The sequence below is a fragment of the Abramis brama genome (genome assembly GCF_963993115.1).
Source record: "Abramis brama genome assembly, chromosome: 19".
Classification (NCBI taxonomy): domain Eukaryota; kingdom Metazoa; phylum Chordata; class Actinopteri; order Cypriniformes; family Leuciscidae; genus Abramis; species Abramis brama.
In genome coordinates, this window is record NC_139981.1 from 29,990,488 (window position 1) to 30,008,685 (window position 18,198).

The following is an 18,198-nucleotide window of genomic DNA, read 5'->3' on the forward strand; positions in this document are numbered from 1 at the left end:
CAACCCATATACAACAGTATCTGGTATAGAACGCCAAAATGTATGTTTGTTTTACCTCACACACTTATGAATGTGCATTTATATTAGGGGTGTAACGGTACACAGAAGTCACAGTTCAGTATGTACCTTGGTTTTGGGGTCACGGTTCGATACAAGTGGACTTCCACGACACAAATCAGCACAATGCCAAATGCTTTTGTCTCTTTATAACAGCGGAAACAACTTAAAAAACTCTGCCATTTATGGTTATAGAGACAAGAGCATTTAAAGAGTAATTATTAGAAATTGCAAAGGGTCTATTTTTGTTAGGGTCCAATTCTCGCTATTAACTATGACAATTGATAGCCAGTAAGGTAGTTGTTAAGTTTAGGTATTGGGAAGGATTCAGGGATGTAGAATATGATCATGCAGAATAAAGCATTAATATGGGCTGTATAAGTACTAATAAACAGCCAATACACTAGTAATATGCATCCTAATAAACAACTAGTTTATAGTGAGAACTGGACCCTAAACTTAAGTGTGACCAAAACAAAACGTGCTTTTGTAAAATCAAGAAAACAAACAGGATACGTTCTTCTGCTGCTTTCTGGAGCGCGTCACAAAAATGAATCGAGACTCTGCGTATAGGCTACTAGCAAGCTCTTGTGTATCATCTGAACACTTTTAAATCATCATATAAGAGTACGGTCTTTGAAAGATACATGAATGAGGGGTTGTGATTTTCACTGATTATTGTTGTCATCATTGTTATTATACTAATTATAGTTATTGTGGTAATGGTAGTGATAATGATTAGTTATTGAAATTTTTATGATATTGATGTTTATTAATATTATTATTAAATACATTATTATTAAATTGATAGTCTATTAATGGTGTAACTGTTATTGTTATACTATTAATTATTAATCCATAGATATTGTAATATCATACAAGGTAGTTAATTGTGTGTGGCAAGGGGGTGGGATTGAATAAGCGCTAGCTTCTTCCCACTCCTTTTTGAACAATGACGCATTTTTTTTTTTTTTCTTATGTTTTTTTATTTTATTTTCTTCTTTTTTTTCTTTTTTTTGTTGTACATATCGATTTGTATCATTTGATTGTTTTTTTTTTTTTTATTTGTATTATTGATCAAATAAACTTTTTCAAAAAAAAAAAAAAAAAAACAAAAAAAAAAAACACTTGTTTTGGGTTGGTGCATAGACCGTCTCTTCTTCTTCTGCTCTTTTTCCTGTTGCGGCTGTTAGCAAACAGTGTTGCATTACCACGCGCCCCCTTCTGGATTGTAACATGAACATGAAATGCTTAATGAAAATGTCACAGCTCGACCTCCGGTGAAACTCTTCTCTCTGGTGATATATGCGGATCTATGGCGCTTTATTACAATTGACTGCAAGCTTGCATTTATTTTTGAGTGCAACGGCCACATTCCACACTCAAAATCCAATCAACTTCAACAACCAATGGATATAAGAAAAAAAAATGGGGTTGGGACTTCAAAAATTCATCACACTTGGATGTATGTCACAAGCCTGACGGCGTCATACTCAGATTCTAGTCAGAATGTGAGTCTGATACTGCTCCATTGGGCTGTGATTAAGGGACGTGTTTTAACCAAACCAGGAAGGAAAATGCCTCTGCACTCAATTGGATAGACCTACAACCAATCAGAGCAACGGAGTAAGTGACGTATGTTCTTCATTCATCTTTCCCGATCGTCAAATGCCTTGATCGCGGTTCTCTGTTCCTCTTTTAAAATTAATGCGCTGTCGACATCTTCTATAACAGACGCGATGGCGGAATCTACACATGATGTTTCATAAACAAAGTTTGGGAGGAGCACGTTCAAATAATCAATCCAATCAACTTGTCATCAAACAATTACCATGTCTACCCTATCAGCATGAGAGGAAGCATATATTTATTCACTGTCAATTCACCTAACATTCCTTGACAGTTTTCAGCATCTCTCCAATCACTCTCGGCTTGTCCTTCCACAGCCTGTAATACGGGGGGAGTACTCTGGGTTCGGGCCGAATACCAAGCCCGGAGCCCTATCCTCGGACAGCACGCCAAATATGCATTTATTCTATCTGACTTATTTGTAAGTGTGAACTCGTGAAATCTCAATTCTCCAGCGGCAGTCATCTTTGTTGTAAACGAATTTAACCCAAGCGCTCTTTGGTGACGTGGATGATTACGTTACTGTTGATCATCTGTCCATCATCGTATAAAGCCCGTCCTGACAATTTGATTGGTCTGAACAATTTTTGTTCGGGCATAATAGCTTCTCAACGGATCGAGTCCAGACTGAACTTCCCGACCTAAAAGATTGTGGGCGGGGCTAAGTTCGGCTGGCATCCAGGCTAGTATGTCACAATACAAAAGAAAAGAACTGTCACTACTTGTTTCATCTCGACTTTAAAGATGCTTAAGCTGACAGCAGAAACTGTTCACTGTGCCCAAATTTGTCCAAAAGTGTTCATCGTTCAATTCTTAGTGAAATCAATACAACATCAGAGCATTTTTTTTCATACTAATTTCACATTGTGCTTTTTGGATACTATATAGTAGATTATGTCCACTTTTATGTGGAAACAAAATGTGATATTTCACCCAAAACGGGTGTTTTCTATTTCTAAAACTACCCTGACCGCTCTTTTCCATATAACTGAAATGATTAGGCATTCTGATGTTATGATACTACTATTTTTTTTCTTTTTTTTTTCAATTTGGAGCTCGGCAGACCCAACCCTTTTTCATTCTATGGAAAAGGGCAGCCAGGATATCCCCCATAAACTTATGTTTATTGCATTAAGGAAGAGAGAAAGTTTTATATGAATCATTTACACAATTTTTTTTCAAAGGTTAAGGGGTATTAAAGACCAAAACTCCAAGAAATGAGCTGTGGGCTACATGGGGTGATGTTGATACCTTTTGATATTATATCTTCATTGAATCAACACTGAGACTGAGCACAAGGCTCAAAGGCTTCTGTTCATAAAACTTTTTGTAGGAAACATCAATTCAAACACAAAATTTATGCTTACAAAAGGTCATCTGGCCTGCATGACACATTTTCTCCAAGTTCTGCCTTTCAGTTTACAGCGGACACCAAGGTCTCAATCACTCTTTCCCTCTTTTGGATCAATACAGTTTCACTGCCTGGCAGATCATAGGGGACTTTCACTGTCTCGCTTCATGACAATTAGAATTTAATCAATTCATTTTAGCAAGCTGTGGTGATTTGCCCTGAGCGCAGTCATAAACTCTAGCTGCAGACGGCCGGTGCTGATGAAATGCAAAATGTGTGCAATTACTTTTGCTTGATGACCTCTCTGAATCACAGAGGAGGGGAAGCTAAATAAATTCGGTAAAACACACGAAATAAATGGGAAACTGAGTAAACAAACAAACATCTATAAGAGCCCCCAGCACCGGGTGCAAATCGCCACAGCACATGTGACAATGTTACAGCGTTAGATCAGAGATCGCATTCAAACGCCCACGCTGCAGAATTACCAACCAATTACGATCCAATTAGGCTATTATCTGCGGAGAGCTGGCATGCAGGTTTCGGATGTGGCAGGCGAGGAAATGGAGCAGCAAATGTGAGCACCACACTTTTCTGATGGAAGGAATGCTGGGTAATTCAATCTCTCTGCCGTCTAAAAGCATATAAGCCGTGGATGCATCCTGATTGGAGATAAAGTGGCATGATTGCAGCCAAATTACACACCGACTCAATCACAAAGCACTGCACTCAGACCATCAGGGGCATATCAGGCCGATATGAGATTAAATAATCAGAATCTGCACTCAGACCTGCTGATCTTAAACTGAACTGATAACAATGTGTCCGAACAAGGTGCGAAGTGACGTCTGCGACTATTTTTCGACTAATAATTTGATTACACGTTATTTTGATAGTCCACTTCAGACATTCTACTAACTATAAGCAACTACATGTCAACTAACTCTCAGTTAGTTCCTTGAGTATTAGTAGACTGTTAGGGTTAGGGTTAGTAGAATAATTTGACATGTAGTTGCAAAGTTATCTATAGTCAGTAGAATGTCTGTTGAGGAGAATCAAAATAAAGTGTTAGCAGATATTAAGCAGACAGTCTACTAATACTCTGATGACTGTCTAAAGTGGACTAATGATCCAGACGTACTTCGTCGGTTAGGATCCTGGGTGTGCTCTTTGATACCAATCTTTCATTTGAAAGTCACGTTTCTAATATCTGTAAAACCGCATTTAATATATATAAATTACGTCATATGCTTTCAATGACAAATGCGGAACAATTAGTTCATGTGTTCATGACCTCAAGGCTAATTATTGTAATGCTATTATGGGTGGTTGCCCTGCACGCTTAATAAACAAACTAAGCTTGTCCAAAACGCAGCAGCTCGAGTTCTTACCAGAACCAGGAAGTATGACCATATTAGCCCTGTTCTGTCAACACTGCATTGGCTCCCTATTAAACATCGTATACATTTTTAAATTTTGCTGATTACTTGCAAAGCACTAAATGGTTTAGCTCCGCAGTACTTGAGCGAGCTCTTAACGCATTATAGTCCTCCACGTCTACTGTAATCTCAAAATTCCGGCCAGTTGATAATACCTAGAATATCAAAATCGACTGCTGGCGGTAGATCCTTCTCCTATTTAGCACCAAAACTTTGGAACAGTCTTCCTAACATTGTCCGGGAAGCAGACATGGCGAATGCCTTCTACGCTAATATTAGTCTTTTTGTTTTTTCCGAGGTTTACTGCAGTCCACCGGATCCAAGCCATATCCTGATCTGATGAAGGACCTGCGCCTGGACCCGACAACAACGCAGTCCTGAAGTGTCAACTAGTCTCTCCCCTGTGAAGGCCCCCTTCTCCTTCCCTTTACCTCTGTACAGATAAAACACTGTCAAAATAATTGCGGTTCGCATGGACACGCGGAAGCGCAAAAAAAATTCTGTATTCTGAATTTTTAAGGCCAGACAAGTCATTTGTTGAGGTCAATTTGTAGAGAAAGACTACACGCCTGCGCACATATATATTCAAACGCACATACCTATAGACTAAACACGTAATGCGCATGTGCACGCCGTCAGCGTTTTCACAGGTTCACGTTTTTGACGTTTGGATGGTAGATGGTAACTTGGTTTGCGTTCTCGAGCCACCAGGCACTGTTGTTATGCTGATGAGCGGGCCGGAGCGTGTTAAGAGTTTTCTGTTAGAACGGTGTCGTGTAAGCGGCCCCTAAGTTAATAACTAATGATCTTTGCAACGGAAGTGAATCAATCAATCAAAACTAACTTTAGCTGGACAATAACTTTAACTATAATTTCCTATTATCACTGTAAAGCTGCTTTGAAACAATCTATATTGTTAAAAGCGCTATATAAATGAAGGTGACTTGACTTTGTTGCATAATTATTATATTTTTTATAATTTATAAACGAGTGCAGATCTTTTTGTTTTTCTATCTAAAGTGGACTATTGAAATAAAGTGTTACCAATATTTTTTTCCAGAGTTTCAAATTTGGCATCACCACCAAAAAGTAATAAATGATTAAAATAAAACAGCAATTTTTTTCGTTGTTTTCGACTCATGTAACCTTGCGTTCAAATAAATAAGGTTATGACACCAACATTTTAGATATCAATGAAATTTCACGATATTTTTATTCTAATTTTGATACCACAACAAAAGCTATAAGCCAAACTAATTTAAATTTCAATATGTATTGATACTGAAATATCTGAAACTGTTCTAATACTCCCATATTGCAGTATCGACTGAATAATTTTTGTAACTTTAATTGAGAGCATTAATATGCATTTACTTTTTAAAATGAAAACTATCTAGTGTTATTTTACATTTGATTACTTTCTTACCTGAATATACTGTTAGACCCTACCTGAAAAACTTAAAGCCATGTTTATTTCATTTGTCTCTTTATTCTATTGTATTTATTTGTGATATTGTTTGCAATTTATTTGTTCTTATTTTATTACTGACTGTTTACTTGTCTTTTTTATGAAAATGTAGTTCAATGATTCAAATTAAGCCTCCCTGTGCTGTGTGTAATAGGGTTGCGCGATATGCTCCATTTTCATATCGTCTTATCGTCAGCCTGTGAGATCGGCGATACACGATATTATCGTGAGGGGGCGGGGCTTACTTATTTGATTATTAACTTGCTTATTTACTCATCAATTTGCTTGTTTTATTACTTCGTTTTAAATGAGAATCTTTTTTCTATTTTGCTAGCAAAGGTGGAGTGTTTATTAATAGGCTAAATCAGGTTATTTCCTGGTATAGTGAGGTAAAAAAAAGATCCTAATCATTCTTGTATCTGACTCGGAGTATTTCAACATGTCAGCGGGAAATTTACGGACACACATTATCCTCTCATGCCGTTACAGATCTGCAGCATTTTGACTGTTTGACGAGATGTGAACACGTTTTAATTTCTTGATTCAAGAAAGAGTCGGAGTCTGCGATATATGTCCTCCTACCAGTGCTCTCTCTGTCTGGATGCACTTCACATGCGCACCGCACTTCAATAACGCAGGTGTTTTAAATGCCAGGAGAAATCAGAGGCAAAAATCTAAAAGTCGATCGGTTATACGCCGACTTAAACTTATGACTTGACTCTGATAAAGGAAAACGGGTTAATCCGTTTACATGACCACATGCATTGTCAGTTTATTCAGCATTATCGAGTTAATAACGTGCATGTAAACGCGCTCAATCCCTGAAAACGAAAGCAGAAACGGACTGAGCTTTCGCTGCATTAACAGCACGTTCTCTCAGAGTCGACGGTGGATAACGGTAGGCTACAGCAACTATCTTAATTTACTGGCTTAATATTTCTCTTGTGGACTTACATTATTGACAGCGAAAAAATTAGAAGAATATTTCTTGTTAAACAAGTTTGAAGTTGCTTGTGATTTTCACAGATGGCAGAGTTTCACAGATGCTTCGTGAACTAAAGACTTTTATTAGGCCTAGGCGGCCTATATCATTTTATTGATATTATTATTATAATTAATATTTTGTAATTGTATTGTTTTTAGTGTTATTCGTGTCATTAAATATTTTGTTAATGTGCTATGGAAACAAAATACTGACGAACAACGATGCCGCGTCTTCATCTAGGCTCTGTATAAAAATTATGCGTCTGTTAAAGCACTCTTGACAATTTGTGAATGGATCACCTTGCAATGAAATTTAGTTTTGGGATGTAGTTTTTGTTTTGTCTGTTTTAAAAACATTTTCTTTGACGAGTCCTAATACGCGCGTGATATGGCGCAAGTGTGGTTATGTGGTGATGTCGCTATGAATTTAGGCAAGGCAAATATAATTGTAGTTCCTAATTAATTTAATAACTATACTAGCTTCATAATAATAATAATGATTTAATACATTAATGGAAAAACGAGCCAATTATCGTATTGATATCGTCAAAGGCATCTGCCATCGGCGATATCTCTGTCTATCGTCGATACACGATACTATCGTCTATCGGCACAACCCTAGTGTGTAAGCTATTGCAACAAAATTATCCAAATTATCAAACAATTATGAAATAAATTATCTGTATGGCGGTATACAGTGAGGAAAATAAGTATTTGAACACCCTGCTATTTTGCAAGTTCTCCCACTTGGAAATCATGGAGGGGTCTGAAATTGTCATCGTAGGTGCATGTCCACTGTGAGAGACATAATCTAAAAAAAAAAATTCAGAAATCACAATATATGATTTTTTAACTATTTATTTGTATGATACAGCTGCAAATAAGTATTTGAACACCTGTCTATCAGCTAGAATTCTGACCCTCAAAGACCTGTTAGTCTGCCTTTAAAATGTCCACCTCCACTCCATTTATTATCCTAAATTAGATGCACCTGTTTGAGGTCGTTAGCTGCATAAAGACACCTGTCCACCCCATACAATCAGTAAGAATCCAACTACTAACATGGCCAAGACCAAAGAGCTGTCCAAAGACACTAGAGACAAAATTGTACACCTCCACAAGGCTGGAAAGGGCTGCGGGGAAATTGCCAAGCAGCTTGGTGAAAAAAGGTCCACTGTTGGAGCAATCATTAGAAAATGGAAGAAGCTAAACATGACTGTCAATCTCCCTCGGACTGGGGCTCCATGCAAGATCTCACCTCGTGGGGTCTCAATGATCCTAAGAAAGGTGAGAAATCAGCCCAGAACTACACGGGAGGAGCTGGTCATTGACCTGAAAAGAGCTGGGACCACCGTTTCCAAGGTTACTGTTGGTAATACACTAAGACGTCATGGTTTGAAATCATGCATGGCACGGAAGGTTCCCCTGCTTAAACCAGCACATGTCAAGGCCCGTCTTAAGTTTGCCAATGACCATTTGGATGATCCAGAGGAGTCATGGGAGAAAGTGATGTGGTCAGATGAGACCAAAATAGAACTTTTTGGTCATAATTCCACTAAACGTGTTTGGAGGAAGAAGAATGATGAGTACCATCCCAAGAACACCATCCCTACTGTGAAGCATGGGGGTGGTAGCATCATGCTTTGGGGGTGTTTTTCTGCACATGGGACAGGGCGACTGCACTGTATTAAGGAGAGGATGACCGGGGCCATTTTGGGGAACAACCTCCTTCCCTCAGTTAGAGCATTGAAGATGGGTTGAGGCTGGGTCTTCCAACATGACAATGACCCGAAGCACACAGCCAGGATAACCAAGGAGTGGCTCTGTAAGAAGCATATCAAGGTTCTGGTGTGGCCTAGCCAGTCTCCAGACCTAAACCCAATAGAGAATCTTTGGAGGGAGCTCAAACTCCGTGTTTCTCAGAGACAGCCCAGAAACCTGACTGATCTAGAGAAGATCTGTGTGGAGGAGTGGGCCAAAATCCCTCCTGCAGTGTGTGCAAACCTGGTGAAAAACTACAGGAAATGTTTGACCTCTGTAACTGCAAACAAAGGCTACTGTACCAAATATTAACATTGATTTTCTCAGGTGTTCAAATACTTATTTGCAGCTGTATCATACAAATAAATAGTAAAAAAATCATACATTGTGATTTCTGGATTTTTTTTTTTTAGATTATGTCTCTCACAGTGGACATGCACCTACGATGACAATTTCAGACCCCTCCATGATTTCGAAGTAGAGGAACTTGCAAAATAGCAGGGTGTTCAAATACTTATTTTCCTCACTGTATATGGCAGTTTTTCCCATAGTATCGAAAGTGGTGTCGAATTATAGATATTTTTCAAGATCCTAAAAGCAACCAAATTTTTCATAAGCAGCAAAACGCTGAACATTCATGTTAGTGTGAACAGGCCTTAAAAAAAGGAAAAGATGTGACCATAATTAGTGCACACAATTCCAAAGAAAAAAAAGTTTGTCTTCATAATCATTCTTCAAAATCTATAGTGTTCTGTACTATATTTCACCATTGTTCACACGGAAATCAGCCTGTCTGCATGTCAGAAGCAACAGTCTAGCCAATTAAAACAGTTACACAGTAACAGAGATGAACTGGCCAATACAGTGCCACTGAATCCTCACACAAACACTGCAAAACAGCCTCACAGCGAGCCTGTGCTCATTAAAATCAGGCACTGTTCTCCTCCTTTACCTGTAATGAAAATAACACATTACAGTCACTTACGGGTCTCAAATGCAGTCCTTAATTAGCCGGCAAAAACTCAAGGCATTCATCAGACAATAAAGCTGTTTGATTGCCGGTAAAACCTTTTTTTTTTTTTTTTTTTTTTTTTTGAAGACTACGCTGTCAGGCACAGTGTTTTTTTTTTTTTTACGGTACGGCAGAGCAACATTTTTTGAGCAAATTTAATTAACATATTAGCAATAATTCAAACCAAAAATTTTTGGTTGACTGACAACTTAAACAAATACAACAATTCACAATTACATTGCTGTGGCCTACTCAGATTGAATAACCAAAAGTTGAATTAAGAACAGTTTCTAGAAAATGTTGAACCAAATGACTTTCATGCTGTTTGGCTCCGTTAATAATATTCATGTATTATGCGAGTTGTGAACTTGCTGTCTGAAATGTGAGAAAAAATCCTGAAAGAATTGTTAATGGAATCATTATGTGGAATTGGAACCAAAAAATTAAAAAAAATGTGATTCGCCTTGTGTGAGGCGTAAACTGTGTTGCCCTTCGAAATCCCACATGACAACAAAGGAGGTTCTCCTTATGTTTTATATATGTGGTTGACATCTAGGTAAGTTTGCAGTCCCCTCGTCCTCCCTGACCAGCATGCTTTGCATTGCCAAACCTGCTGCTCTTTGTAGTGACCCTGCAGGGGTCCTGTAACTCTACAGCCGCCAGTCAGTGGATTAAAGTGATGCCTGCCAGCTTCATACAGCTATAAAGAGTTCATTAATTTGGCTGCTTTGATCATAATCATTAAAAATGGATTGCAGTCCATTGCATGTCTCGTCTCATCTCTCTCCCTCATCTACGCCTGCAACTTCAGAAAGAAAGATATTTTATCCACCTCTTTCCTGAACATGGATGATTCATAATGGAAGACTGTTGTCATTTTGCAGTCAGTGAAAATAAAGTGTTAGGGACCTAAGATTTCCACGATGCCAAAAACATGGACGGAATACAAATGGAATTTAAAATATAACGTGGAATGTGTTACGGAAAATGTTGGATGAATAAATCTAAAGTAGGGCTGCACACTTAATCGAATCGCGATATGGAATCATCAAAATAACTTGTAATTGTGGCAAATATACTTCATAAAGCAGAATGCACACCTCGAAGTAATATAATAATAACAATACCAATAACGATAAAATCTGTATTAAATATATAAAAAGAAAGAACAGAACCTCTGCTTTAAAAAAATTATTTAAAAAAACGTTTTATTCTAGCTTCATGCATTCTTTTCTTTTTTATCAACACTTGAATGTGGGTAAGCTTTATTAAAAAAAGCAAAAATTTTTGCAAAAAGCTGAGAAAATCACATTGTCGTCAAAGGCTACATTCAGATCGGATTCAGAATGTATAAATATATATAAATATATATATAAAAAAAAAAATAGAAATATTTATATTAAAAAATATATATACATATATACATATACACATATATACATATACACATATATATATAAGGGATGACCCCGAATAGTCGAACATTCGATGCTTCGATTGGAGGAGCCTGATTCGACTACCGATCTCACGGTCGAATCTTTGCAGAGGTGTTATCATGCCACTTTGGCTATATGAGGGCGCTCAATGTCTGATTTCACATAGAACTATCGTTTTTTTGGCGCAAGGATTTAAATCTTTAACAATGTCTGGGATAAGAAAAGCTAAAGTGTGGATGTACACCATCAGGAAGGATATTCTCCAAGGCTGGATTTAGCATCAGGAAAACCATGATCGCACTTCTGCCGGCCAAGTTGGTTTTCCACGGGATATTCTAAAATGCTTAACGTGAAAAAAGCTTTTAAAACGCTTAAAAGGCACTTTAACGTGGCTTAATTAATGTACACAGTACACACTTTATTAAGAAACCATACTATGTGCAGATAAGCAGATGAACCCAGAATATGAACGCAATACGTTCCTCCTATAGTAAAGCGTTTTCTTTACATAATTTGATATTTTAATTTAACTATTTTAGGAGATTAAGTCGTTAAACGTTTTTCACGTTAAGTGTTTTAGAATGTATTTTATCCGCGTGCACAATTGGAAAAGACTCCAACAGACACAGACAGAGTGAAAGACTGGATTTGTTCTCTCGATCAGGTAGGGTACAAGTGATTTCAAAACTTTTCAGCCGGTTCTAATTAGATTTTTGGATGCTGTGAACATTTTTAGCTAAAAAGACTGCCACTCCAGTTTAGCATTTATTGTTGTTTCTGCAGTTAAAAAGACAAAGTTGAGGGTTATCTAATCAAACTATTTGTGGCTTGTGCTTTGAATATATGTTCCCCTGCACATTAGGCATTTTGCACACATTTGCTCATCTTGTGACTTGATTCTGATTTATTTCGTTTTGTATTTTTATTTATTAGAAAGGTATATTCTGTTCTAATTTAATTTAGTAATTAACTGTTTATTTTTTCGGTGCATCGATGTTGTGCTGTACTTAGAGCTTGCTCGCACAGGTAATTTAGCCGATTTAATTTGATTTGCATGTGAAATGTAAATCCTGTCTGCAGTGTGGCCTTTCTGGAGTTATTTATGTTATTTCTTAGTTTTATTGATCCAAAATGTTTTTATACATTTTCTTCTATATCTTTGTGTGATTTTCTGTACATCGCGGCTTTGAAATGTTAAAGCCCCGCCCCCAGCCCCACACACATGATTCGACTATTAGTCGACTATAGGCAAGACTTGACGATTCTGATTCGACTATGAAAATCCATAGTCGGGGACACCCCTACTATATATATATATATATATATATATATATATATATAGATAGATAAATAAATAAATGTATATAGATAAATATCTGAACTTTCAGATAGTTCAGATTTGCAGTGTGCAAGTAGCTTCTACCATAATTTTTAAAGAAAACAGGGGAAACCTGGCAAATGAGTTTATTTTAGAAACCTGTGGTCACATGATCAGTGCCACACACAGGCCCTATAGACCAGCCAGGGCCACATGTTACCAAGAAGGTTACCAAAATTATAATTAATAAATAAATAATGTATATACTTAAGGAAATACTAGGGCTGTCAAGAGATTAACCAGCAGCCAATTATCAGCTACACACTTTATTTTAAATAATTCACTACCCTTCAAAATAAGTTTCCTATGTTCATACTAAGGCTGCATTTATTTGATAAAAAATACTGTAAAAATAGTCAAATTGTGAAATGTAGAACAATGTTTTTTTATTTGAATATTTTTTTTAAAAAGTAATGTATTCCATGTAATGCAAAGCTGAATTTTCAGCATCATTACTCCAGTCTTCAGTGTCACATGATCCTTCAGAAATCATTCTAATATGCAGATTTGCTGCTCAAGAAACATTTATGATTATCATTATCATTGTTGAAAACAGTTGTGCTGCTTAATGTTTGTGGAAACTGAGGTGTTCTTTATCAGGATTCTTTGATGAATACAAAGTTCAAAAGTTTTTTGTAACAACGCAAGTCTTTACAATAGCTATGTTTCCATCCACACGTTTTTATCCGAATTAAGTGATATCGAATGAAAAATGCCTTATGGAAACAGTAAAATTCGATTGAATTTCATGAATATCGACTCAAATGAAATGCGTTCGGTCTCATCGGATTTTATCTTGATCGATATACGGCTTATGCGATAAACGCTGATGGAAACGTTATTTGTATAAATCCATTGTCTAGCAAAACTTTGTTCGCAAATGTTTGCTTGAATGTTGTGCGATTCAGTGCGAAAATGAATGGAAACACCTTAAAATGTCTCAAATCAATTTGATATACCAATTTGATCGTGACGTCATTACGCACAGGTTTTTATTCGCTTTAAAGCCGTTGGATGGAAACACACTTTCACCAGCTTTATTCGCATGAGTTTTTTTTTACCGAACTTCAGATAATTCGATTGACAAGTGGATGGAAACTTAGCTTGTGACTTTCGATTGAAACTGAATGCATTCTTACTGAATAAAAGTATTCATTTCTTTAAAAAACAAACAAACAAACAAACAGTGGGACAAACAAGTGGGAGTGCGAGTACACCGCATGACTAACCTTCTGAACTTGTCTCTCATTTTCTCCAGGTCGTCTCTGGTTCGCCCCAACTCGGCCTGCATGTAATGTCGACTGGTTTCGAACTCCGTCTCCATGGCCTCCATCTTATGAGTGGTCTGGGACAGCCGGCGCCGGATGTCTTCATTCTGCTGCTGCAGGATCCTGAAAAATAAGCCAGAGCAATGAAAGACATGACAAACGCAAGCCATTGACATGAGAAACAGTTAGTCAGATAGAGTTCACACCACTCTACAGCATTCTCATGCATTTCAACGCTTCTCATTTCACTACACTAGCGTAAAAGACTCTTTAATATCCATACTGAAGACTGTTCATCATCCACATCACCTTGCCATGCCCAGGAAAGCATTTGTGTGCACATTACGGATGCGTATCTCACATTTCCTCTCAACACTTGGTATTCTTTCAACAGATATCTCTGTCATGTTTGGTATCATTTTACAGCTCAAATGTAATGACCACGGTAGAGATACAACTATCATTTGAATACGCATTAAGGAGAGGCCGTCTCGGTCTCTCCCACATCATGAGCATCTCATTCGTGTTCATATTTAGAGTCATAAATGGTGTGTTAACGCATTTCACCAGGTTTGACATCAATGATGCCAAAAGGCACTAGTGAAGCATGTGTCAGAACCGTTTGCATCATGCATGATTCATATGGGTGATTTTTTATGACAATTTTATGGTGCTTTGTGGATCTCAGCACCACGCAACCTCTTTCACTGTGGCATTTTATTTTTAACTTGCGTTGTTTAATAAATAATTTCACTTAAGTGTTGAAGGATGATCCCTGAAGTTGTCCTCTGCCATAGAAGTCAACGTTTTACACAATCAGGCGATCTGAACTTTCAAGCTAAATCATCATTTCCGATGAACGCTTAAAGAAATCATTTTCTGTTGGACAAGGAGATTTTATATATGAACAACAACTTTAATGGAGTCAGATTAATTTTACATGAGAGAAATAAATAATTAAACAATGCATGTCATCGTTCAGCTGCTCTTTTTGTATTTGGTTGAAAATAGCAGCTGTAATTTCCAGCCATACTTCATATATGACTTCACTTTTAATCTTTTGCTGCCAACAATCCAGAATATGTACACCATTACTGTCGATTTACAATCTTAAAATAATTATAGTTAACTTTAAATATTCTTTAATTGATGTAAACTACTGTTTAAAAGTTTGGGGTCGGTAAGATGTAATATATATAGTCACATAGTGTTAAATAATATAATCAAGATACATCATAATATCAGATACAAACTTAAAAGGGTTTTAAAGTATCAAAATATCTTAAAATAATAACAACCATAATAGAATAGATTATAAAATCAGGCATCAGATAAAACAAAAATAATAAAAAAAACTGTTTCATTGCCTGTAAATCATATTTATGCCTGATGCCTGTTCTAACTGGACTGTATATAAGTACTTGAATACTCTATTAGTCCTGTTCATTCTTTACAGTCATGCCAATAAAGCTAAAAGCTAAAGCTTGTTGACTAAGGCCCTGTTTCCACCTGGTTTTAAGGCTCAATTTGGTCGATCGGATCACAAGTGGACGACACTAAATACAGGTGTAAACGGGGTCTAAAACGTTTTGAGCTCACATTTCTCCAGCGGCAGCCATCTTTGTTGTAAACGAATTCAACCCAAGCGCTCTTTGGTGACGTGGATGATTACGTTAATGTTGATCATCTGTCCATCATCGTATAAAGCCCGTCCTGACAATTTGATTGGTCCGAACAGCTCTGGTTCGAGCATAGTTGCTCCACAACGGATCAAGTCCAGACCGAACTTCCCGACCTCAAATGTTGTGGGCGGGGCTAAGTTCGGCTGCCATCCAGGCTGACTTCCAGAGGTAGTCGAAAACACATTCGACCGGATTGCTTTCAGTGTAAACGCTCATGTGATCAAATGTGTTGAAACAGCCACAAAAGACCTACTCTGAGCCTACTAAACTAATGCGTGAACATTATGGGAAGCGCACTAGCCTGACGGGATTTAAACTTTATCGGCTGAAGACCCAAGTTTAGTTTGAAGAGGAAAAACATACCAAGCACAATGTTCTCTCACCATTCCTGATTTCTAACACACACTCACAGCATTCGGCTGGTCTTGCGGCTGTCAGAGCAGAAACTAAAGCTGATTTTTCATGTCATATGTAAATATTCATATGTAAATTGCGTGAGCTTATTTCGTCCATTAGATCAAAAGATTTGAAAAAGCCCATACATTTACCCACCCATAGACCCTCCCCTCGAATAAATCAGGACAGAAGTGGATGAAATGGACAAAAGAGACGGATTAAAACACCGGGTGTAACCGGGAATGTGTCTCACTCGTCTACTCGTGATCCGATCGACCAAAACGCATCTTAAATACCAGGTGTAAACAGGGCCTAAGAAAGAAAAAGTGCAAAACTAAGAAGATGGCCAATAAACAGAACACCCCACAGACTCCGTCACAGGACTCCAGGTGCACCTCAGCTATGAGAGCTTTCACATCCTACATCCAATGTACAGCGAGAAGGTGTCAAACACATGATGATGCTTCCGCCAAGACTCCTGACACCTGCCAATTACTCCAAAGAAAAACACATCCACAACACTTAAGCAATCGGAAGGTGTTGAAATGTGGCTAGGGGAGGCTGAAGCATGTTTCCCAAACCTAATGCAAGGAAAACTACAGTACATGTGTGCAAAACACTTAACAATCCTGAGCCGGATGACTAAAAGGCTCTCTGAGGCACAGCAATAGGCTAAATGTTGAGCCAGAGCGAGTTAAGGTTTAGTCATGCAGGTGTGTGAATGTGTGATTAGGAGCAGTACAGGAGTGTGTGTGTGTGTGTGTGTGTGTGTGTGTGTGTGTGTGTGTGTGTGTGTGTGTGTGTGTGTGTGCAGCTGTAGTGAAGCAGAACACATCTGCTGTGTACCAGCAGTCACACGTCTGCCGTCTCATCTCTATACCCACACAAACATCATGTGTTACTTCTCATTTTTTGTTTATTGTTATGTATGTGTATAGGGGAATAACTGTGTATATTATTTCACCATCCTATATTAATTGTTAAAAAGGACCTATTATGCTTTTTTACATGTTCATCTTTCTTTAGTGTGTAATGTTGCTGTTGGGGCATGAATAAGGTCTGCAATGTTACGAAGCACAAAGTTATTCTTTGTATCTGTGGTCTGGAGTTTTCTTCCGGTAACGGAAACGTCACAATATCCATGGATCCATTTAAAAAAATCAAGATATAATTGAATTAATCTCTATTCATGCAAGCTGTAGATTATTAGTAATCTGACAGCATCTTCTATCAAATTAATTGGCGTAATTACACCAAGAAAAGCACCAACTTGATAACAGACAACAAAGTGTCAATAAGCCACAGAGCTAATCACAGCATCAACTCTTACAATTAAACCTGTTCTCATAACAATTCTATCAAGTGCTTAAATGAAGAACAAAATGAAGAATCTTATCAGGACCAGCTAAAGCCTGAGATAACTTCCTGACGCCTGAACGCACAAAAGAGTCATTAAACTGGTGAAGGATAGGAGTTTAGACAAGATCGACCAATCAGGGCAGTTAGCCTCAGTCTGACCGCAAGATTCAAACACACTCAGACACTTTACAAGCCTGAGCCACGACTGACTAACAGGGTGGTCCTGTACAGTGAACGTACAATAATTAAACAGTTTCTCCCATAAAGGCCCTTTGTTTGACATTTGGCCGATTGGTTGGCACGTTCAGACGAGATGCTCAAGGTTTGTTTGAATCCCTATAATCCCGAGTATGAGCCAGTGATCAAATCCGACCAGCTAGACTTGAGTCCTAATGCGGAGATGATTAAAACACTATTTATTACAACCAAATCTGTCCCTTTCACTACATGTTGTCATGTGGACAACTATTTAGTAATTATTCTGATTTGAAGAGGACCTATTATCTATTTTTACATGTTCAACTTTCTTTAGTTGTAAGCATGAAAAATGTCCGTGATGTTTCAAAGTACAACGTCTCTCCAGCAGGAGTTATTCTCTAAATCAGTGTGATTCAGTGTGATTAAATTGTTTCTGAACTCCCTGAAACGCCTCCATTGCAGTCGCGAGTTTTCTTCCGAGAATGAACACGGCACCATATTACTCATTTAAAGTCCTGGCCAAGGCATATGCAAAAAAGGGGCAGGGCCTGGTTGAGTTAGTTAGTAGCGCGTTGAAACTCGTAGTTATGGTAAGGGGCTTGACATTTCCAAAACACACTTGAAGCGGTTGACCAATCACAAGACACTGGTCCAGTCGACCAATCAGAGCACATTTAACTTTTCACATTTAACTTTCACAAATTCTACAATTTGCATTTTTACCATTGCTTTCTAAACTTTAGTCAACAAGAAGTTAATCTCAGAAAAATGTACGAATTG

At 37.7% G+C, this 18,198-nt stretch overlaps 1 protein-coding gene across 2 annotated transcripts in view; it reads right to left on the reverse strand.

Moving 5' to 3' along the window:
* tjap1 (tight junction associated protein 1 (peripheral)) overlaps positions 1 to 18,198 on the reverse strand; it is a 110,022-nt gene that overhangs the window by 22,429 nt on the left and 69,395 nt on the right. For both annotated transcript variants that reach the window (XM_084093403.1, XM_084093402.1), the window contains exon 6: positions 13,745 to 13,906. In XM_084093403.1, the coding sequence (XP_083949529.1) occupies positions 13,745 to 13,906 (162 nt within the window). The remainder of the gene's footprint in view (positions 1 to 13,744; positions 13,907 to 18,198) is intronic.